The sequence below is a fragment of the Mustela putorius genome, unplaced genomic scaffold (genome assembly GCF_011764305.1).
Source record: "Mustela putorius furo isolate JIRA1106 unplaced genomic scaffold, ASM1176430v1.1 tig00000430_pilon_pilon_pilon, whole genome shotgun sequence".
Lineage (NCBI taxonomy): Eukaryota > Metazoa > Chordata > Mammalia > Carnivora > Mustelidae > Mustela > Mustela putorius.
The window spans coordinates 2,756,314-2,780,429 of NW_025421377.1; the positions used below are offsets into that span (position 1 = coordinate 2,756,314).

At 36.1% G+C, this 24,116-nt stretch overlaps 1 protein-coding gene across 1 annotated transcript in view; it reads right to left on the reverse strand.

Moving 5' to 3' along the window:
• The window catches only part of GABRA4 (gamma-aminobutyric acid type A receptor subunit alpha4), a 68,916-nt gene that overhangs the window by 26,865 nt on the left and 17,935 nt on the right, over nt 1–24,116 (reverse strand). Inside the window, exons 6-8 of the mRNA XM_004764917.3 lie at nt 22,324–22,467; nt 21,326–21,478; nt 14,644–14,903 (exon numbers count right to left, since the gene is read on the reverse strand). Of these exons, the coding sequence (XP_004764974.1) occupies nt 14,644–14,903; nt 21,326–21,478; nt 22,324–22,467 (557 nt within the window). The remainder of the gene's footprint in view (nt 1–14,643; nt 14,904–21,325; nt 21,479–22,323; nt 22,468–24,116) is intronic.

The following is a 24,116-nucleotide window of genomic DNA, read 5'->3' on the forward strand; positions in this document are numbered from 1 at the left end:
AGATGAAATCTTAGGATATCCTCTATTAGGGCTTGACAGAAACAAAGCAACAAAAAAAAAATTGAACTGCTTAGGTAACACACAAGGCAATGACAGTAAGGGCATGGAAGAAAGAACATCTTATCCAGTATTTCTTTTATTTTCAGTCTTCTGATTTCACCCCACGTGTTTCAGCTCCAAATTTTACCTCTCCCTGTATCTTGGTTTTGTTTTGTTTTTCCACCATGAGGAAGACCATCTAATAACATAATTTCTAAGAATAAAGCAACAGTATTGATCTGTCTTACATTAAAGAAAAATTCACCTGTACCTTATAACAACACTGTCCCACAATATGTACTTGTGATTCTTTTTGCTTCAATTTTATGTGTCTTGGACTGTAGAAGCTTAATAATGCTATGAATACTAGTACTGTGAGTAGTTAGTTGCACTTACTGGCTGAAGAATGACTGGATAGTAACCAGGAGGCTAATTGTAACCAATAATTACCTTGAATTGTTTCATGAAATTCTGAAATCCCCTATTGATTTTAATTTTGACATGTAATCTTATTATAAGATGTCTATTAAAATCATATATATCTAGATTATAATTTGACATACTTCACTTAAACCCTTCAGCAAATTTTCATTGCTGGAAAACTGCTTTTTACATTTGCTCCATTGTTAGGGTGACTATCTAGTCTATTGGTCAAGGCAGGGCATTTTTGTCCCAAACAAATCTTAAATTAGGTAGACCACAAGGGAAACAGGCAACTAACGACAAAGTCAACCTACTCATTATATATTAATTAAAAAAAAAAAAAACAATAAAAGTTTCCAATTTGCTAGGATTTTGAAGATCACAGATGGAAAAAAATGTTTGCTTCATTCAATATAGATTTTAAGTCTTTCTATATTCTATCTCAATGGTGCTTCAAAACACTTCTTTAAAGTATTCTTTAATAATGAATTTGATATATTTGGCGATGGTGCAAAGGATATTATCCATTGAAAATGTGCAAAAATGAACAATTTCCATAATTTTGAAAGATGAGTGTATTTCATTAAAAAAACACCATGGGAAAATAAGTCTCAGAGTTAAAGGACTTAAATATTGGAGTACTAAAAAGAGAGATTCACTTTTTTAATTAACCAAAAACAAACAGGACTCACCACATAAAATCTAATTCTATTTTTATGAATCACTCAGGGCTACTAATATAACTTTCTGTCAGCAGATCAAGTCCCCATTGACCATAATCTATTTCAGTCCCCAAATGTATTCTTGTTCTGTAGATAATAGGTAACCTCCTCATTGCCATTTTTAGATCAGCCCAAAGGCAAACATTAAGCAGAAAGCATGTTAACACTTTTCAGGATCAGCTAAGCCTTTAGCAAAGTGGGTTTCTTGCTTGCAGAAGCAACAATAGGGGAGCTAACAGCAAGGGAGAGTGCCTGTTGATGTTCTAGGTCTGTGCAAGCTTCAAGTGCTTCAAGTCAAAATAAAATAAATAAATAAACTAACAAAACAATCCTTCTGAGAGTATTAAGATGCTCATACAGGATATGTTCCCATCAGCCCCAGGCACACTGAGTACAGGCCCAAGGTTTTGACATTCTCAGCTCCAACCTTAATTTTTGTCTTGAAAACAAACCAATAAAATTTTAAAATGCGAACCAGTATAATCACTAGGACAATTTATTTCTAATTACCTGCTTTGCTGTAAAAAAGAAACAGATGATAAAGGAAATTGCAAGGCAGATCTAGGCCTCATCTTCATTTCAAAAAACGTTTTTGACTTTTTTAAACCATTTTTCACCAGTATAAATGGTATTTTCATATAGTTCAAAATAATGAAAACTGGCTTTTGGAAGGGCCATCTGTACCCCAATGTTCATAGCAGCAATGGTCGCGGTCGCCAAACTGTGGAAAGAACCAAGATGCCCTTCAACGGAATAATAGATAAGGAAGATGTGGTCCATATACACTATGGAGTATTATGCCTCCATCAGAAAGGATGAATACCCAACTTTTGTAGCAACATGGACGGGACTGAAAGAGATTATGCTGAGGGAAATAAGTCAAGCAGAGAGAGTCCATTATCATATGGTTTCACTTATTTGTGGAGCATAAAAAATAACACAGAGGACATGGGGAGATGGAGAGGAGAAGGGAGTTGAGGGAAATTGGAAGGGGAGATGAACCATGAGAGACTATGGACTCTGAAAAACAATCTGAGGGTTTTGAAGGGGCAGGAATAGGAAGTTGGGTGAGCCTGGTGGGTGGGTATTGTGGAGGGCACCTATTGCATGGAGCACTGGGTGTGGTGCCTAAATAATGAATTCTAGTACACTGAAAAATAATTTAAAAAATTAAAAATTTTAAAATAAATAAATAAATAAAAATACACACACACAGAAAACTGGCTTTTGTCAAGACAAATCCCAGGTTCATTTGGCCATGGAAGGGGGCACAGTGAAGGTCAAGTGCTCAGTCATGCTCTTCATTCATCACTGCAGTCCACCATTTTTTAGTGATGCATCTGCTCTCAGAATATAACTATATTCTATATGTTATAGAAATTACTATATGGTTGTCCAGTTCTTGCTTGCTTTCTGTGGAAGCAACTTTTAAGCTCCACACGGCTTCCTTTCCTCACTTTCCAGGCAGGATGCCCTTCTCAATGCTTCTCCATTCAAACCAGTTCTCCAAAGGGTATCAATTATATCCTTTTTTCACATACAATCAAACAACATTTCCTTGTGTTCCAGCCGTAGCCTAAACAGCACACACAGTTGAATATCACTGTCACTCCCATCTAGTAGCCTGTCTGCATCAGGAGCCAGAGTAACCCAAACAAGACCAAGTCACAGGAACAACCAATGAAAGGGCAAGGATCATAGCTGCTTCATATGAGATATTTCCAAAGAAAACAGGTGGTTTCAGCTCAAGAAAAAAATCATGCAGATTTCCTCCAGAAATCCCCAAACGCAATGTCGGCCTTCAAAAGTAAAAAAGCAACACTGGAATGGACATACGGGAGTTTTCTCCATTTTTGTTGTCATCTAGGACTTCTCTTTCCTGTCACCATTATTATTATTAATATTTTATGGAGATCACACTGCATTCATTCATTCTTTGATCCACTGACATAGTCAACAAATATTGAACAGACGTTTCCTAGGTACCATGTTCTGTGCTAAATATTCGTCCTGAAGTTCATATTCTTAGAGACTTAAAAAAAAAAAATCTAGGGGCGCCTGGATGGCTCAGTGGGTTAAAAAGCCTCTGACTTCATCTCAATTCATGATCCCAGGGTCCTGGGATCGAGACCCACATCGGACTCTCTGCTCAGCAGAGAGCCTGCTTCCCCCCTCTCTCTATGCCTATCTCTCTGCCTACTTGTGATCTCCTTCTCTGTGTCAAATAAATAAATAAAAAGTAATAAAATAAAATAAGCCTATTCAGATGTTCACAAGTGTTCATAGTTAGTTAAGCTGAAACAACAGTATGCCCATTTTGTACGTGAAGAGTTGGCTTTCCACTGCTTGGATACAAAGTCCATACCCTCTTTTGCCGAATTCTCTTTGAAAATGTCAACCCTCGAGTACCAAAGATGTAATTGAGGAGAAAGTACAGAGGCACTAAGTGATGGGGATCCTTCTTCCTTCCTATCTCCTTTTATTTTAATAGTACAATTTTTCACTTTCAGGGGACCCCTGACTGTCCCCATTAAACTGATTTGGCTTAAATAAACCTTTTCAGGAGGTAAAGATAGGAAGTGCACACAGAAAAACTAAACCACACCCTCATCCTCACACCCCCATTTTTTTCTTTGAATCTCTGAAAGACAGCCTTTTCTCTGACTACGGAGCCCACAACTCTTTTCCATTAGTCAAACAAAAAGCAAGTAAAAGTAATTTTTTAAAAAGTTTGTTTCAGCCAGATTTCTCCCAAAAGAGAGCAAGTGCTTGAGAAAGATGCCAAATTCAGTGGACTACATGGTTGGGAGTCATGAGACAGAATAAGTAAGTCTTCATGCTAGTAGTCATCTCTATGACCATGTTGGAGTTATAAAAATTAAAGTCAGATTACAAGAGAGAGAAAAACTGGGGAGAAAAAATTAGCACCTTGCAGAGTAAATAAGAGGAATATGAAAACTCAGGATTGCTATAAAAGAGGCTTTGTGAGACAATAAGATGTGTTATCCAGGCAACAAAACTAGACGGTGTAAGAGTCTTGTGAAATCTGAAATTCTAGAACACAGAAAACCATACTATGCTATACAATCTGAGTGGAAAGTGCCCTCTCCTTGAATTGACCAAGACCCATAATAATCTTCTACCAGAGGTATTTTTATGCATAATATCATCTAATTCATTTAAGTGAAATGAAATAAGTAATATGCAAACTGATAATTCTTGAAACTTCTAAAACATCTGAGGCTGAGTGAAAAGCTAGAGATTTAGCTATGTATATTATGTTGTGAGAAATTAGACCCTCAAAATAGCAAAAGGGAAATTGGCAGCTTAGCCAAATAAACCAGAAGGAATGAATAATCTTACATAGTAGCTTAGGGAAGAGAATTTGCTGGAAAATGTAGCTAAACATTGAGGGAATTTGTTTCAAGCAGCTGTAATTTTTGAAGCTGATTTTTTTTTTTCACTCTTAAAAGAAGGGCTGGTTCACTCACATTACTAACATAGATGGGAAAAGATCATGAAATTAATAAAAATTGGAAATACCATTTAAAAAAAAAACTTTCAATAATATTTCACTGTTGGAACTATGTGGTTCCTTCATATATTCCTATCCCTAGCAACTGAGCCTATATCTCAGTGGTATGAGGAATGAAATCAATATTAATTAGTTCTTGAGCACTTGCTAGGTTCTTAGCAAATTTGGGCCAGAAGTGCTGGAGAAATAATGGATAAATGGAGATATAATAAAAATTCCATTGATATAGTAATAGTTTACTAATCATATAGCAATGCTAGAATGATTCTCAGGCTGATTCATGAATATCACAAACCAAACTAATGGTATTTATGGTAATGAGCTACTTCACTTCCTTGCCATTCTCCTGCATCTGCTGCCCATCAGAAAAATACACCTCACTTCCAGGCTGAGTTCTCCTACCCCCTCTCAAAGTTCAGGATGTTTTTTCACAACTTTCCTTGGTCCCTACAGAATATTTGCTCCTCTTGATGACTTATAACCCTATACTCTGCTACCTGACAGTACAAACTCATTTAGGGCAAAAACTATCTCTTGAAGGTCATAAAAATTTTCCCTACAACCTTTAAAACAATTCTTCTGAACACATGTTCTAAGTAAGTATTGTTAATTAAACACATCAACACATGGAGGACAGGTTATTTCAAGTAAAAAAAATAGTAATACTCTTGAGTGATTTTTTTAAATGTTTAAAATGCCCAAAATGCCAAAAACTAGGGACTGCTGTATAGTCTGTTGAAATGAATGTGTTAAATCAATATCAATTTATAATTTTTAGCCTTGACAAAATGCCCATGTGTTTTATGCAAAGCTGGAGATTTGGAAAGTGTGACTAATTTTCTGTGATTTTGGCTTCTGTGTAAACTAAACTACTAACTAATGGACGGGGCTTATTTATAAACAGGACAGAGTTCCAAAATAGGTCTTACACTTTCTACAATGTGAACACTGATACAGCCTTCAGGAAACCTGAAATTGGGATGGGGAATGAGTCTGTGGTGATAAGGCACAGCAGAGGGTCAGCAGTGCTGGAAGCAGGTTATAACTGTGGGGCAGCGATTCCTTGCAGTTATAAGCCTAAACTTTGGATCCCGATTACCTGGGTTTAAATCTTGGCTCCGTTACTTAGCAGCCACATGATCCTGGACCAGTCAGTTGGGTCTCTCTGTGCTTCAATTTCCTCATCTGTCAGCGAGGTTGAAGATAGGACAGGACTGCTGTGGCACTTATATGTGTTAATATGTGAGCAATGCTTAGACTACTCTCTGGTATTTGGTAACATAGTATCAGTTGATGCTCTTATTGTTATTGGAACTGTATGATCTTTACTATGTAGGTGAGTATAAAATAACCTGAAGATTTATGTTGATCTGACTCTGTGAAGCCAAAAAGAACCACTCTCCTTCTAATCCGTTTTACTAAAGTAAGCACATGTTAAAGAATATAAAGCAATCTGGCATTATTCATAGAGAGTAAATGAGTTTGTAGTAATGCAGATTTTTTGATTAGAAGGAAATTTAGGGGTGCCTGGGTGGCTAAGTCAGTTAAGCGGCTGCCTTCGGCTCAGGTCATGATCTCAGGGCCCCGGCATCGAGTCCTGCACTGGGGGTCCTTACTCAGTGCAAATCTGCTTCTCTCTCTGCCCCTTCCCTTGCTCATTCTCTCTCTCTTTCTCAAATAAATAAATAAAATATTTTTTAAAAATTAGAAGGAAATTTAGATATAATCTTGCCTAACTTCATCATCTAACAGAGGAGTGCAAACCCAAATATTGGGTTATGTGATTAGAACTACAGTGGAGAACTGAGAGTAGAAACACAATCCCTTGATGCCTCCCTGTTTTCTCTAGAGAATGGCAGCACCTTGCATCTGAAAGTCTCCAAAACACTTCACCAAGTCTTATTTTCCTCAACCATAAAATTATGTGGGTAACAATACAATTCATTCTGAGACCATTGCAGAAATTAGAGAGATCGCATATAAAGCAACTAGCACTGTATATTATATACATGTACATGCATGTATATGGTAAATATACATACATGCATATATGTACATATGCATGTACATATATGCACATATATACACATATACATATATGTGTGTGTGTACATATACATTCTTTAAATGACATGTATATATATGTATATAAACACACACAGCTATATGGTACATAGTAGACAGTAAAAACAATGATAATGATGGTAATGACATACTACGTACCCAAATTCCATGTACCACATAAATACATTTCACAGCTTCTCCCTTTGCCATGATATTTATAAACACAGAATACATGAAAATAAAAGAACGGATTTACTATTAATCTATATCTATACCACACACACACATACACCCTACCCTTAGAAACCAAGGTTTATAAGATGCCTTACTCTTCCTTTAAGCACTGGCTAATCTATCTAGCCTTCCTAACGCAGCATCAAAATTACAGCATTTCCCATTTTAGAGGAAAAAATAGACTACATATTTCATTATGATGTTAATGCTGGCATTTTTCTTCCCATGCAATATTATTATCAATAATTACCCAAATATGCACAATATAGTTTTGATAAGCTATAAAACTTATTGCTTCTCCTCCTTTTGTCACTTTGAGTGATGTCCCCTAACTTGTCACTTTATGCATTTCAAAAAAATAACTTGAAGTCTCAGCATAAGCCTAATTCTCTGTCATATACTTATCATTACCTTCTCTGCTTCTCCACAGCATTTTGCACATTAATCATTACTTAATTATTTGAAATGAATCATTGAATGTTGGTCCTCCTACTATTCTAATATCTATGAAGGGAGTGAGCACAGTATTCCCAATAGTTATTTCATAAATATATAATAAATATAATAGATTCCCAATATGTAATTGAATATGGAGATTGATATTTCAGCAGGTAGGTCTGAGGTAGCCATGAAGATTTGAGAGTAATTTCCCACTAGTAAAAGTATGCTTGTGTTAATCTAAGACCAGGACTCAAGCCACACTTCTATATACTAAATATACTACTAACTCACAAGACTACTAGCCTCAATCCTTCACTAGACCATGCTCCTAAACTTCAGCTTTCAGTCAGTGCCCTGCGTGGTGACGGGTGCATAACAGTTGCTTGGTAAACACTTGTTAAATGACGAGATTTGCTCTCAAGGATTAGCAGCATGACAATTCCTCATGAATCTGCACAAGACACGTAACAAAACTAAAAGATAAAAAATATGGCTGAAAATGACACATAATTCTGTTATTCTTGTCATAAATGGTACTGTTTAATAATTGTGCGATTAAGCAATTACTCATTGCCTAAAGAGCATTACTAACTACAGAACATTCTGTACTGAACAAGGTATGGGCTTGGGGAGGTACAATTTATACAAGATTTAAAGAATGTCATTAAACTACTGTCACAAACACACGTAAATGTCAAGTGAACTGACAGCACTGCTCCAGGTCCTTTTTCAAACTGCCAAGGAAAGAGATTTTTAAACTAACTTAAGAAACGAAAGAAATATGGACAAATGGAAAATTGAAAGTTTCCTACATGTTAGCTTAAACTATTTAAAGAACAGCATTTCTTAAGAGGAGTTGGAGAATGATTAAAATGAAAATCTGAAACTGACCTAGTTTGTACACCCTGTTGCAATGGAATGAAGCTTGCATATTACCAACCGCCCGGAAATCATCATATTTAATGATGTTATGTTAACTGATTGTAACTGATGTTATGAATAGTCATTGACATCTGTGTAAATGATGTGATTAAAAGGACCAAAGGACAACAAATGATGCTTTCCTCCTAATGCACAGTTGCACTTGTGATGTACTGAGATTTTTGTTTTGTTTTATTTTTTTCAAAGCATCCCTTTCTGCGCTCTATTGCTGCCCACAAGCTAAGTCCACCTGGTGACAAGTGTGTCCCAGAATGCTAAGCCTGAATGTCTCTTGTTCTAGATACTCCCAGTGGCCCAGCTCTACCTCACTACTTAACATCTATTTGATGTTCACATTTACTTTGATAAAAAAGAATTTTACATGAAATACAAACATATTTAGACGTGTCGATATTTATATAATTTCAGAAGCACCACATTTCCATTGTCATGCTTCCTAGAGTTGACTCATTATACTCCATCAATAAACTGTAACTATTAAACACCATGCAATGTGCTGTGTGAGGAAAAAAATGAAACCATTATCAATGTTATTAAGAAGCTCACCACCTAAGCTAAGGTGGATATAGCAGCAGTCATATCTGAAACAATTTACTTATGCAAAATACTTCAGTATTACAAATGATAAATTTTGTGATACATATGTTAAATGCATGTTAAATGTTGAAGATGCTTCAAGAAATAAAGGATAATCACACAATTATTTCCTGGGCATTATACTTGTACTATGTACTTGACATGTATGATGTTCTTTAACCCTTTCTATTATCACCCCCACTTTGTAGATGTGGATCCCTAAGACCATGTCCTGGAGATCCATAAACTCAGTCGGAACAAGGCACTTATGGGAAATAAGGCTTGAGTTTGACTTTGAAGAATGGATAGTAAAAAATGAGTTCTCATGTGTGCACTTAAATTATTGAATCCAGGAGCCACCTTGAATTATTTATTATTTTTATATCATCTTTGCCTGAAGACTCTAAGTAGAGCAAGTAGCTCATTATTTTTACAAATATCCTTGTGAGAATTTACAAACACTTTAAAATTTAGCAGTTCATGAAGAACAGTTACAGTGAAAAGGAAATAGAAATTAGGTAGATTGGAAAGAAATTGGGTAGAAAAGAAAGCTATGCTGTGGAGAAGTATGCATTTTCCATTAGAAAAAAGAAAATCATCCTTACTGTGGGAAGGGAGAAATGTCGTGCTATGGAAATTGCCATTATCTAAGCTTGAAGTAATTATCTTCTTCATTAAAGATAGTTCACTGCTCTTCTCTGTTCTAGTGAATGATGCCACCCCCAACTCATCCTCTATTTCCAACACTCAACATGTCTAATCTGTCATTAGGCTTGAATGTCTGTAAAAGTTCTTGTTACTGACATGTAAAGATCATTCAGAATGTTTCACTATTGTTATTTATATATAGAAATATGAACAAGACTGTTGGGATGATCATTTTATACATGTATAAAATATATATGTTCTACTGTCTATTCTTTACAGGTATATCATAAATTAAGTACTATAAAACAGAGTTCTAATAAAAGAGAACAAGTTGTGCATTCAGCTAGAGCTGTAGTAACTTGAATACGGAGTTTACCATTTCCTGAGCACATCACTTAACAACTGCAAGCCTCAGCTCCTTCATCTGTAAGAGAGTTATCATGACCTTGAAACTAAGTAATGCCTGTAAAGCATATCACATAGTACCTGATACAGTTTAAGACAACAACTTATTTTAGTCATTATATCATTGGATTTTTTCACAAGATACAACATACACTCATAAATGCATACTTTCTAACTGAACAAAAACTATAAGATATACTTTCAAATGATTTTTTTAAATAAGATTTTAAGAAATCTTCCCTTTTTTATAGTTATTTATTTTCTAAACTGTCCTATTAATCCAAATCTCCTGCATCAGTGAGAGAACAGATACTCACAAAAGTAGTAAGGATATGGAAAGATACAGCCAAAACAATGAAACACAGCTCAAATATTGGAAGAACAGGATCAAAGGCGAATTAAGATAATGCTGAACAGAGAAGCAAAACAGCTGCTCTGCCTCTTGAGATGCCCAAAGACATAGTGAGGCTGCCCACAGCTGCCCTTAGATTCTGCCAATCCGCCTTTTCTTCTTACTTCATGAATATTCCATAAACCATATACATTCCAATTCCCAAAGAATAGAAATGGTCACCATAAACCTCTGCCAGGCCATTAACAGTCCATAGGTCACATATGGTGACAATGAATCAAACCACTAGTGACATTACCCAAAGGACTATTGAATTACCAAATGTCATGTAGACTCTAAGGGAAATTCCAAATAAGGAGTGTAAGCACATTTTAAACAAGGCAGCATCATTCAAATAAGTCAACAACCATACAAGTTAGAATACATATTTGAATAAGCAAATTTCAACTGTCTGGTTAGAATTTCTACTGAAACTCAAACCTTATATATTCTTAGAATATTTCCTTCCAATAATATGTTTTAAAATTTTGCCTTTTTTAAAAAAAAAAAAAGATTGTATTTATTTATTTGACAGAGAGAGAGAGAGAGACAGCTAGAGAGGTAATATAAGCAGAGGGAGTGGAAGAGGGAGAAGCAGGCTTCCCGCTCAGCAGGAAGCCTGACGCCGGCTTGATCCCAGAACCCTGGAATCAGAACCCAAACTGAAGGCAGATATTTAACAACTGAGCCACCCAGGCACCCCTACAATTTTGCTGTTAACACAATCTTTCTCCTTCTAAATTTCCTTCTCTCTCTTTTTCTCTCTCTCTCTGTCCCTCCCTCCACGTCCTCCCTCCCTCTCTCAATTTTAATGCGTTCTCAACCTTCAAAGTCGAACTTGATACTGCCATTCAATGATAACTGACGCTCCAAAGCCAGCTATGCTCTGGCAGGAATCTGGAGTTAGGAGGATGGGTGGTCTCACCTATTAATCACTGTCTTTAGAACACAGATATTCTTCAAGTAAACTGCTGTGGCAATCTGAGTTATTATACAGACATAGTCAAACACTGTAGAGGACATGAAGCCTATGACTTATACTTTGACTTGATTTCCTTCCCACCCTTAAATACTATGAATCTATGCCCTCACAAGCAAATTTAATCTTCTTGACATTGGTTATGTCATTTGCACACAGGCTGTGGCCCATTCTGCCAAGAGGAGTTACTGAGTCAGAGGGGACATAGCCCATTGCATTGGTTCAACTGAGGTGTACTGGCAATAGCAATGGCTCCAGCCAAGAGATATGTTTAAAGGAACGAATGGAAGATTACTGGTCTTCTTCCCACCTTTGGACATTAGGTTTATTCTGATTAAGTGGTACTTTTAAGTATTTATAGTAGTCTGTTACAGCACTAATGCAAGTTCACTTTGAAGACAATGAAAGAAAACTATACTGACTCATTATAAATAGAAAAAAATATGTATATAAAATATGTCTCCATGGGGTGCCCGTGTGACTCCTCCATTAGTTAAGCAACTGCCTTTGGCTCAGGTTATGATCCCAGAGACCCAGAATCGAGCCCGATATCAGGCTCCCTGCTCAGCAGAGAGTCTGCTTCTCCCTCTGACCCTCCCTTCTCTTGTGCTCTCTCTCTTTCCCTCTCTCAAATAACTAAATAAAAACTTTTTTTAAAAAAGTCTCAGCACCTGGCTAGCTCAGTCGGTAGAGCATGAGACTCTTAAAAAAAAAAAAAAAAAAAAAAATAAATCCAGAATCTCTGGACTTAAGCAATCCTGGTGTTCAGAAAAAGTTAATAGCTACATTAGAGAGTTGGTATGTTTTATTCTTTCAACATTTTTAAAAAATCATTCGTAGAGATATGTTGTCTTAAAATTTAAAAGTTAATCACTAGTGATATAAAGATACGATATATAGCTTCTAAAGTCCATGAGAAAATAAAGAATAAGGAATTTAGTAGTAAAAATATACTACAAAAGTTATTATTAAGAAAGAATATGAAAAATATTAAAATCAGACCAAATAGAATTTAAAGGAAAAGGTATTACATGGGACAAAAAAAGGTTATTTTATGATAAAATATATGGACTGATATGAAAATACAGCAGTTATGAATCTTTACATGTTGCATATCAGAGCATCAAAGTGTAGAAAACAGAAAAGTCAAAATGTTAAAAAAAATTAACACAAGTCTATCAGTGGGAGAACTGTTTGTATCTTTCTTGGTGTTTGAAAGATCAAGAAGACAAGAGGTGATTTATTAGATGGATGAAATAATAATGTTTTAAGTAAAATTGATTTAACAGCTACAAATCAACTTCTTTCAAATTTCATCAAACATTTACAAGTTTTTAACATAATTCAGAGCACAAGGGAAGTATGAATAAAATTTACATTTGTGTAAGTAACATTTTTGAATATAATGTGATAAAGCTAGAAATAAATAGTAGAGTTAAATTAACATATCCACTTTGGAAATTTTAATATTATCTTACAAATAATTCTTAGCTTATAGAGAAAAATAGCCATGTAATTGTAGAATATTGAGCAAATAATTATAATAGATATCAAAACTTATGACTTATGGCCAAAGCAGTATGTTATATAGCTCACTGCAATAAAGGAATCTATATTATTAAATAAGAAACAGTGAAAACAAATTAGAGGAACTAAACTCAAGAAAATAGAAAAAGAGTAACATAACTAATCTGCAGAAATATAGAAATAAAATAAACCACAAATCAATAATTAGAAAACAGAAGCCGTAAAATAAATACCCAAGACTTATTTATTTATTTAAATTTTTTTTTGGGGGGGGGAAGGAATAGTAAGTAGAATATTTCTACCAAGTCTTCAACACAACAGAGCAAAGCAATTAAAACAACAATCAGAAATGTGTAAACCTGGTGATTCACAGACCTGTACCCCTGGGGATAAAAATACGTTATATGTTTATTTAAAAAAATAAATTAAAAAAAAAAAAAACAACAATCAGAGGCAGAGAGGGTATAAACTTATCCATAGGGAATGCATTGTCTGGCATTGGATGTGGATTTGTTGAATGAGTTAAAAAATAATAATAATGGAATTAATGAATGATTTAACAGAAAAGGGAATGAGTTATTATTTACAGAAAATGCAATTGATCATTTATATATACTTTTGATTTGGGAAAAAGGGTGTTAGACCACTCTTGTGGCAACTACAATAAGGCTGTGAGTAAGTGAATGCAGAAACTTGTCTGCTGATTGACGAGGAAGCTGAGTAGAGATTAAGAGAGAAATAGATCTTGAAGGGGGAGGGGGAGATGGAAGGAGAAGAGGAGGAAGAGGAAGAGGAGCTGCCTGTTTGCTTACCTGTCTCCATGAAGATCTAGCTATTTTTGTACAACTGGAGTCCTGAGGAAAACATTACTTTAAAACTTTTTTTTTTTTTAAATCACAGAATCACTGAAGTGCCTAATGTAAATTACAGTAGCTCTTAGATATTTACATCCTTTTAAGTCTGTCCCTTTAGGTCAATAATTCTTCATCTTTGGTGCACATCAGATACACCTATGGGTCATCTTGTTTATTGGCTTTATTTTCTTGTTTAATATAAGGGCACAGGTTGCCTGGGTTGCTCAGTGGTTTAAAGCCTCTGCCTTCAGCTCAGGTCATGGTCCCAGGATCCTGGGATCGAACCCCATATGGGGCTCTGCTCAGCGGGGAACCTGCTTCCTCCTCTCTCTCTGCCTGCCTCTCTGCCTACTTGTGACCTCTATCTCTCAAATAAATAAATAAAATCTTAAAAAAAAAAAAAAAAATATATATATATATATATATATATATATATATATATTCGGGCACAGACACCACCAGACCCCATGGGATAGTTCTAATGTGGGATTATATCAAGAACGGCTGCTCTACTTTGTCCAATAAACTCTACTGAAATGACCAATCAACCCATTCAAAGATATCCACAGGTTCCTCTTAATAGTAGACATCAGATTTGGTCCCAGTCAAAAACTTTTAATTCTGACAGGAGTTTTCAAACAACTAACTCCAGATAAATCTAACTCATCCAGACCTGTTTAGTTTTTAAGCCATTAATCACAGTTTTAAAGTTTACATTTACAACTACCCTTTTCCGATTTCTTGGATTTTAAATGACTTCCAAATTGTTACTGGGATTTTCAAATTCTCGGTTTTTCCCCTGGATTCAATGTAAATCTGACAAAAAGCTGAAATCTTAAACTGAAGGAGATTAAGTCAAATACCTGCAGAGGTGCTTCGGGAGGCTTTTCTCTCTGCACTGGAGCAGCCGGTATTTCCTGGAGGGCTTTTGATGACTTCCTTTTGGCTTTTGCCATTTGAACATTGGTAAAGTAATTGACAGCAGCAAACTCAATAAGGGCAGAAAATACGAAAGCAAAGCAGACAGCTATGAACCAATCCATGGCGGTAGCGTAGGACACTTTGGGCAAAGAATGCCGTGCACTGATGCTCAGTGTGGTCATGGTGAGGACTGTGGTTATTCCTTCAGAAGCAAAAGAGCAAAAAGACAAAATATCATTACTACTATGCAAACAAACCAACAAACCTTGGGGACTTGGTGGGAGAGGGGTAATAAAGTTTACAATATCTCAAGCCATCTCTTTTGGGAGACTCAAACCCTAGTGGCTCAGTGAAATTAGCATAGGTTTTCAAGTAAGAGACAGGTATCATTAAAATCCTGGCTCTTCTACTTATTGGCTCAGTGTGACTCGGATTAAGTGAGGAAAACTCAATGGGCTTCATTTGATACTTAGCGATTGGGTTTGCTATAAAGATTACAACTATATATAGCACCTATTGTATATTGGGCTGGTATTAGTATCTGAGCCAACATACCTGAGCAAGTCAACACATACACCTAGCAGGAAGTTAGGTGTAACTTCCTGTTGAAGTAACTTCCTGTTGAAGCACTGCTTCTCAACCAGGAGTGAGAAGTTGATAGCATTGTAATTTGGGGCATCAGAATTTCTGGGATAGGCATGCCCATTGCTATGGAGAATCATGACCAGAAAAATCATGAATTATAGATACTTAAAACTGAGTATTACCTGCTAAATTAATATAATAATGAAATAATAATCTAGTTGCAAAAGAGCTTAATTTATAAAAAACAACAGAGGTATATTTCTGGAAAAATAGATTTCTAGAATAATTTAGTTTTAAAAATAGTGGACATCTACCATGCATCAGTTTGTGGTAAGCAGGAAAATCTTTGCAACAAGAATAGAGGTACTTCTCTTTCATTAATAGGTTTCTGAAGAATATCATCCTCAGGGAAGCCTTCTCCTCGGCCTGAAAAAAAAAGTCCCCATTCTCAGTGGAAAAAGTCCACTTGTCACTGGAGCTATCGAGAAATGTGTTATTTAAGTATGCTAATAGTTGTTTCTTTTTGTATCTTTGTCTATCTGCATATATCATCTATGTTATCTAGTCAAGCTTGGAGATTTCTGTGAGAATTTACTATACCCATTTAAACTCATCCAAAGGGTGTCTGGGAGGCTTAGTCGGTTAAACATCTGCCTTCAGCTCAGGTCTTGATCCTGGAGTCTTGTGATAGAACCCTGCACTGGACTCCCTGCTTAGTGAGGAGTATGCCTCTCCCTTTGCTGTTTCCCTTGCTTGTATGTACATTCTTTCTCTTTCTCAAATAAATAAATTTTTAAAAATACATAAATAAATAATAAACTCATTCTATCTAATGTTCAGAATAGTTCCTGAATTGGGGGGTGATGATGATGATGAAAAAGGCACCTAAACTATATATTCCAGTCTATGTCAATCCTTCACCAAAAGCCAAAAAATAACGTGCTAAACTAAAGAGATAGTGAGCCCCATGCAATAGTAATGGAATAATAATAATTGAAATTAGGGAGAATTTATATTGTCTCCTCAGTTCTGCCTTGTTCCCTAATTGTTCCATGAACATAGGCCTGTCTCCAACAACCTAATTTAGCGTAGCCTTCTTGAGGGCAGAAATACCTAATACTGCTTCAGTATTTGTCATACTTCATATAATGCCAGATACATAAGTGCGTAATGAATAAAAACGTTTTTTTCACCTCCTCACCAACCCAATTTTCTCCGGTCCAGTCTGAATTATCAACGTTTAGAACATCAAAATTAGAGCAACTGCGTAGTGTATAAGCTATAGATCTTTTAAAATATTCCATAAACTCTACAGAGAAAGAAACTTGAGGATTTGGTTGTATTCCCTCTTTGAAGAAAAAAGGTGTGATTTTTTTTTTAGAATTTTATTCATCTAAAACAGATTTTTAAATGTTTGCTGGGTCAAATATGGAGATATTGAAATAGCTATGAAAACGGAGTACTGTGAATTTTTTGTACTTCATTTCAGAAAGAAACCCTAGAACTTTTAGGCCTCCATTTGATCTCAGAAAAATGGCAACATTCCCATGCTGCCTGTGAGATGTAAATTAACCTTGAAAATTTTAGCTACAAAGTTTGAAGATAAATCAAAGTTTTTCTTCTTATTCATAAAAATTTAAGTTTAATGGCTTATTAAGAATTCAAAAATGTTATACAAATTCCTTGTGTATATTTCCTCTATCACAGCAATTATGCTGAAAGCACTTGGAAATAAAATATGAACAGTGCAGCCTAAATAAGAATACTACTCAGAACTCAGAAAATTCTAAAGAACATAATGTGATAGCCAAAAAGGAAAACTAAAACTCAAATATAAGTGATTTAGGATTTCCCAGGAGGCTTTGAAAGTGTTCTGTTTTTTGTTGTTGTTTTGTTTTTGTTTTGTTTTGATACCAGAACAATTTCTCCTGCAGACCTGCAGTAATGGTCTTCATCTTCTCCTGCTGTCAGGGGAAGAAAATCCCTCATTAATGCTAAGTAGGCAGGATATTAATGAAATTATTGAGCCTTGAATTCCAAAATTACTTTCTGATCACCAGTTCCTGAAAATGTTAAATGATGCTGTGGACATAAATGCAAAACATATGTGCTTACTTTCCATTTCTCTTTCACTGGTTTGAGTCAATTTGATTGAAAGTTTGTAGAATATTATGGTTCATATCTTATGAGTGTTGGCAAATTTAGAGAAGTATAAACAATTTGCTAAGTTGCCTTCCTTTTAGACAAAAAGTTTCCTCCGTCTTGTGGTCAAACTTAAAGAAAGCACTAGCATATAAGGAATGTGTTTCTTACAGCTGTTTTTAGAGCATTTGGTTTAATAAACACCAAAAGAGTAGCAAACAGAAGCTAACCCTTCAGATAAGAAGACATGCTTCCTCTGCCTCTAGGAAGACAGTGCATCTGCTCTCAATGGCTTAGCTGGCATCTACCCTGAAAGCATTTCAACAACCATAGAATTTTTTTTGACACGTTCAACTATTGATGCCAGTACCTGCTTTTATAATGCTGAATATGTACCATATTGGCTGGTCCAGGAACTGGGAGAGGACGTGTAAGAGTAAGCTAAGACTGTGCACAAGAGTAAATTTTTGGCTGGCCACTCCAAGGAAATGAACTAGTAATGATTTAGACATGCCAGCTGGCATTTACTCTGGTTTAACATTTTACTATACTGGAATAATGAGAAGACTTAAAGGCAGACAACATTGCAGATAGAAGGTCTTTGGAGAGAATTCAGCACACTCTGCTTCCCATATTTACATTAATTAATTTTGGGGGGGGGAGAGTCTAATTTTCCATGATCTCTGGTGACATGTCTGATCCAGCATATTCTTTCCCCAAGTGGAGAGGGAAATGAAAAATTAGGGAAAATATATACTTGCCCAGAATTAATGTTTTACTTCAGTCTCATATGAAATAGATTGCTAATGCTCCCCAAATACTTAAAACTTAACTTCCTTAGGAAAATGCCATCTCAGTGCCTCAATGAACAGTTTAATAATTACCATTCTGACACATCTTAGGTCTTTGAAGACTTAATTATTGTGCATGATTTCCCTGGTCAATCAAAACCAACATCTTGGCACACAAGCACAAGACAGGCAAATGTCACAGTTCAAATGGAAAAAGCTACCCACAAATTATCTTCAGCACACATCTATACAATCTCACTCAGAAGCTCTTGAATACTCCACAAACGCCCACATCCTTATACTTCCTGTGAAGACAGAATGGCAGAATAGAAATGGCAAGGTTCTCGAAGTTAGACAGAAATTGTCCTGGGTCCATCACTTATAAGTATGTAACTTTATACAAGTTTCTTGATTTCTTTGAGTTATTCTCTTCATCTATGAAGAATTAATAAGACCTACCTTGCTGAGTTATTGTGAAGATTACATAAGATGGCAAATCTTATCATCATTGTTATTAGTATTACCAGTATTCTTACTGCATGCCACTTAATTTCCTTACAGTGTCTTATGTGTTGGAAATGTTGGTGGGTACCACTGTAATCAGTGTTATCCTTCTCCACATCACTGGAAATTTCTATTGTTTGGGGACAAGGGAGATAGGACAGTACAGTGGCTACCAATTTGTGTTCAACCAAAAAAAGCTTTCAAAGCTTATCGAACAATCACAGTAACTCTAAAATACAGAGGACATTCATATTAGAGTATCAAGTAGTGATTCCTAAATGAGGTAGATGGCAGTGTGGACTGTTATAATAATAAACACTTAAATAAAACGTATTCTATGATAGGCTTTGTTCCAAGTTCTTTATTCAAATTAATTCATTTAACCCTCATAACAACCCTATGGAGTAAGTACAACCCTTCATCCTGTTGTAACACGCGAGGAAATGAGCAGAAGTAACTCATTGGCAGTCTACAGCAAATCAGTGGTAGACCTTGTGGTTAGAACTGAGGTTGCCTGGAGGCAGAATCTGTGTTAAGACACTACTGCCTCTTCATCAGATATATAAAGGACAGGTCAGTATTTTCTGCTCTAGATGTTCTTTAAGATCACAGAAAAGAGATGATAATATGTGTTCAGGTGATTTTATTTTTATTTTCTGATAATAATTCCTAAAACATTGGTATGATTTATGCCAGGGAAAGTTAAGGGAGTTTGGTCTGTGCTCAGCCTCTGCAGGTACTTCCTGCCCAGTCAGGCTCACTCTGAACATGATATGCAAAGACCAAAGTCTACTCCGCACACTACATGACTTGAGGAGCATAAAGGACCTAACAGGGTGCCTGGTATTACACAAAATCAATAAGTATTTTCTGGAAAAGCAATTAAAAATTAAGAAAACCAAGTCCCCCCAAAATAAGTCTCCCCTATGTGAGAGAAGTACGAGGGAGAGTAACAAATACGTACTAGGTGTATCATGTGCCCTGGGAGGAGTACTGAACATCACTCTGAATCCTCACCAGTCCATGAAGGAGAGAGGCATTAGGATGGAGATGTATACGGATAAAGAAAATAAGTGCCAGATTCCAGTTTCAAGACCCAATCTACTGTAGTCCAAAGCTTAGATTTGTTATTTTCTCTTTCATTCTTACACCTATTTTTAAAAATTTTTATTAACATATAATGTATTATTAGCCCCAGGGGTACAGATCTGTGAATCGCCAGGTTTACACACTTCACAGCACTCACCATAGCACATACCTTCCCCAATGTCCATAACCCAACCACCTTCCCCCTATATTCCCCTCCCTGCGGCAACCCTCAGTTTGTTTAATGCGTAAAATATATTTCATACTTGCAATGTGCAGTTATTATTTAATTGAACCCTCACAACTCTGTGACGTAGGTAGTACTACAATACTAGCTCACTGGCTTCTTGAGGTCCTACCCTGCTCCCCACACTAACTGTTCTGTAATAGTTTCCCTAATAGGGTTCTTGTGTTAAACCTAAGGTTAAAGGGGGGTGCAGGTGTCTGTGAAAAATTTCCTCACATTCAGATGCGTTGAGGACACTAAGACACCTGATCAGTTCTCTGTAAGGATGGAGAAGTGGGATGAGAAGCTCCTACTTCCCCCAGTGTATTCTCACCAGCGTCCCTCCTGCTGTGGCGTGATAAGGGATAATATACCATGGTTTTGATCTTCCCAACTAGAAAATGCAAAAGAAGGATGACCTCTCCTGTGAGGATTGTACCTCCAGTCCAGAGAAACTGTGAGCATTTTCCCTCTTATCCTACTACTACCTACTTTTACCACTCACAATCAATAGAAAGAGAATAGAGAAATATGTTATATTAAATAGATATCATTATAACTAGTTGTATTATTTAAAAGCATAGCTGATATACAGAAAGCTTTATTTACAGCTATAAAAATTTAAACCCGGTGTGTTCTGGACCTCATAAAGTTAAGAATATGATATATAGGAAGCCACTATAAAAGCAAAAAGAAGAAAATATGCTTGTGTTCGAAGAGAAAAGATATAGATAGAACATAACAATGAGCTAATAAACTAAGCATATAATACCATCCAACTCAATGCATTGAAACCACATGCATTTTGCTCCTCTTCATTAAAAAGCAAATTATGCTAAGGCTTTCATATTCATTCAGCCATGACTTTTATTTGTTTTATTTTTAGTTCCCAGCGCATTCCATTTTAACACCTAGATATGATTTTAATTCAATTATACAGCTTTAAGGTAGGAGCCCAAGAATATCATGAAAAGTGAAATCATATTCAGAGTCACTCTTGGTCCCATCTGTCTGGTCTTAATAAGGCAAATACGATGAGGCCCCAAAGGAAAGGATGGCCTACCTATATCCCCCAAACCTTATTTGTATTGGCTGAGTAAAAATGAAAGCCTATGAAAAGGAAAAAAGAAAAAAGAAACAAAGCCATATGATTCTTTTCTCAATACAGCTTGATATATTACTGTTTAGTATATTCTTAGGGGGAAAAAATGATGTTTTAAGAACTATTCCCATGAATCATGATCAAAATATAACACGAACAAAAATACCCAAGAAATGAATGGCACTTACCGAATACAGTCCTAGCTGGAACTGATTCCTTGTTTATCCAGAACGAAACTTGAGAAAGAATCACTGTCATTATACACGGAATGTATGTTTGAATCATAAAGTAACCCATCTTCCGTCTGAGGTGGAAATAAACTGTCATAACAACATATTCACCTACAAATGAAACACGAGGAAAATGTATTATTGGTTACGCAGGCAATCAGTCAATGACTTCATAATCATATTTCAGACTAACAAATAGTATTTTAGACAAAGAATGATCTGTAGTGCAGAGCAAGCAAACTGAGAAATATATAGTTCCTAACTAGGGAGGAAATGATATTGAACATCCTTACACAGAAAAACACTTTTGTTCTATGTAATGGTTAAGCGATTTAATAAATTAAGCTACAACTATTAAAAAAAAACACTTGCAGCACTTTCTATTTTAAAGGCCTGGTACTGTGAAAGCAGTTAGCCTTCAATTTCAGCATTTTCTAAGAGCAGAATTTAGACCTCACTTTTATGGAAAATCACTACAAAAAATGGAAATACGCACTTGAAAATCTAAAGCTTAATTTTGGAAAGAATTGAAATACACAGATTTACGTTATATATACATACTTGCTTTGGAAGAGGCTGTCTTAATGTCTCAGTTTTAGGAAAGAGATGTGTTTCTGAATGTTACACATATGAAGAAAACTACAAAGAGAAACGTGTAACATCGAGCCATATATAACATCTCTGAGTTCAAGCATCTTTTATGGGCATTTAGACAAAAATCTAAAAAGCTAATTAGGGAAACAAATTATAAGATTTCTGGTAGCTGTTGGTAAGTATTTATAATGTGACAGCTGAAAGTGACATATTAAAGTGACGTAGGAAAGCCGTGGCCTTATTCTGACTGTGAGGCCCGATATTCAGAAGACTCAAATCCCAAAATGTGTTTTTCAATCCCTCTTGCAGACTGGAAAATTAATGCCAAGTAGCATACTGACTTTAATCGTTAAACATCTCACCCGTAATGGACTTGATAGTTTCACTTGATACAGTTTGCCCAACCAAGTCATATTGGACTAAGCTCGAAGACTCCTTTGGAACTTCCACTGATTTCTCAGGACCTTTTGTCCAGGTATAAATCATCTCACTCTTTGGATATGCATCTGAATGAGAGCCCAGAATGTGATTAGAGTCAGTGGTCCTTTTTCAGCAGGACTGATGGTCAACACTTAAGAATATTACACATGTTCAAGAAAGATGGAATAAAAGGAAACAATAATCATTGTGATTTATTCAAACATGCTTAAGATTTAGAAAACCGTAGAGATTAAATGAACACCCTGGCAACTCAGCATATTTCTTGTTTTTATATCAAGGAATTGGAGAAGGAGCGACTAAAACTAAGCAACTTCAACATTATATATGCATCAATGCACTTGGATGTGCTTCCATACTGCTAGGATAAGCAGTTGAAAAACAGAAATAATGCTCCTCCACCGAAAAAGTACTTCTTCCATTCCAACTCACTTCCAGTGCTCAACTGAGACTGACTCCTTCCATTCTAAGGCAGTTCTGCCAATTAGAAATGTACCAGATGCTGCCTATAATAATACAACAACAACAACAACAAAACAAAACCTACTGTTGGGAGAGCTCTCCAGGGGTCATCTATTCCAGACCGCCTCTGGGCAACACCCATGCTGTTTGGGAACCATCCCGCAGTGACAACCGGCTCTGCTGTTTGTAAAGCCCACCAGGGAAAATAATTACACAACTGGTTCCGCTACCTTTAAACTACAATCAGGACATTTTCCCTCCTGTCTTCAACAAATCCCTCCCAGCGGCAATTTAAGCCCATTTTCTATTATTCGGTGTTCAATGCGAATGGAAACCAGCTGCTAGCTTTACCAGTCTACCCACAACAGATAGCTTGGCTCACACACAAAGCTCACAAAGCTCAAAAGAACCATGATGAGTTGGTTCCCTCCACAAACCTTCCTAAAATGGCTAGAGCACAGTAGGTCTCTGTGAAATCGCTTAATTCTACAAAGGAGTTGATACCTAGGGAGACTATTTTTTACAAATGATTTTTTTGATTTCACAAAACAAATTCTGAGGCTTGTGTCGCCAGTTAGCAGTAGATAGCTAATGTGTCAACATTTCTCTCCTGAAGTACATTCATGCTACATCATACATTTAAAAGACACCAAATACTATATTCCTGCCCTTGATATTCTAAAGCAGGTATCCTTCTCTTGACTCTCTTACCTTGATGGAATAACCTTTCTCTTAATGATTCAACATTTCAGGCAGGACCTACGGATGTGGGCAAAATGGGTGCAGGCAATCAAAGGTTACTCTCTTTTTAATTGCTACTCAAAAAAAAAACAACTTCCAAAGAGTGATTTCTTTATTTAGTACAAACCCTGATTGAATATCAACGATGTTTAAGTCACTCCAAAGAGTGCTGTGTATGGGAACTAGAGGGGGCTGCATGGGAAAGAACTTCCCATAGATAAGAACTATCTTGGGGGGAAATTTAAGATTTGGTAATACCAATGGGTTTTAATTCTGCTCCCAGGGAGATGGTGCCTTTCTTTTCTTCATCTTCTCTCATTAAGTCACTGGTCAGGGAGCAAATGACTCTAGCATTAACTTAGCTCACTGAATACTGGAATACTGTGGTTACTAGGGCTTGTAAAAGAAGGCTGACGGCCAGTTCTCATTATTAAGCAATGAGCATGGTAATAGTGGGCAACAGTTTCACAATCAGTGCACTAAGGATCTGAAGCAATAATAAAAGCCAGCGCCT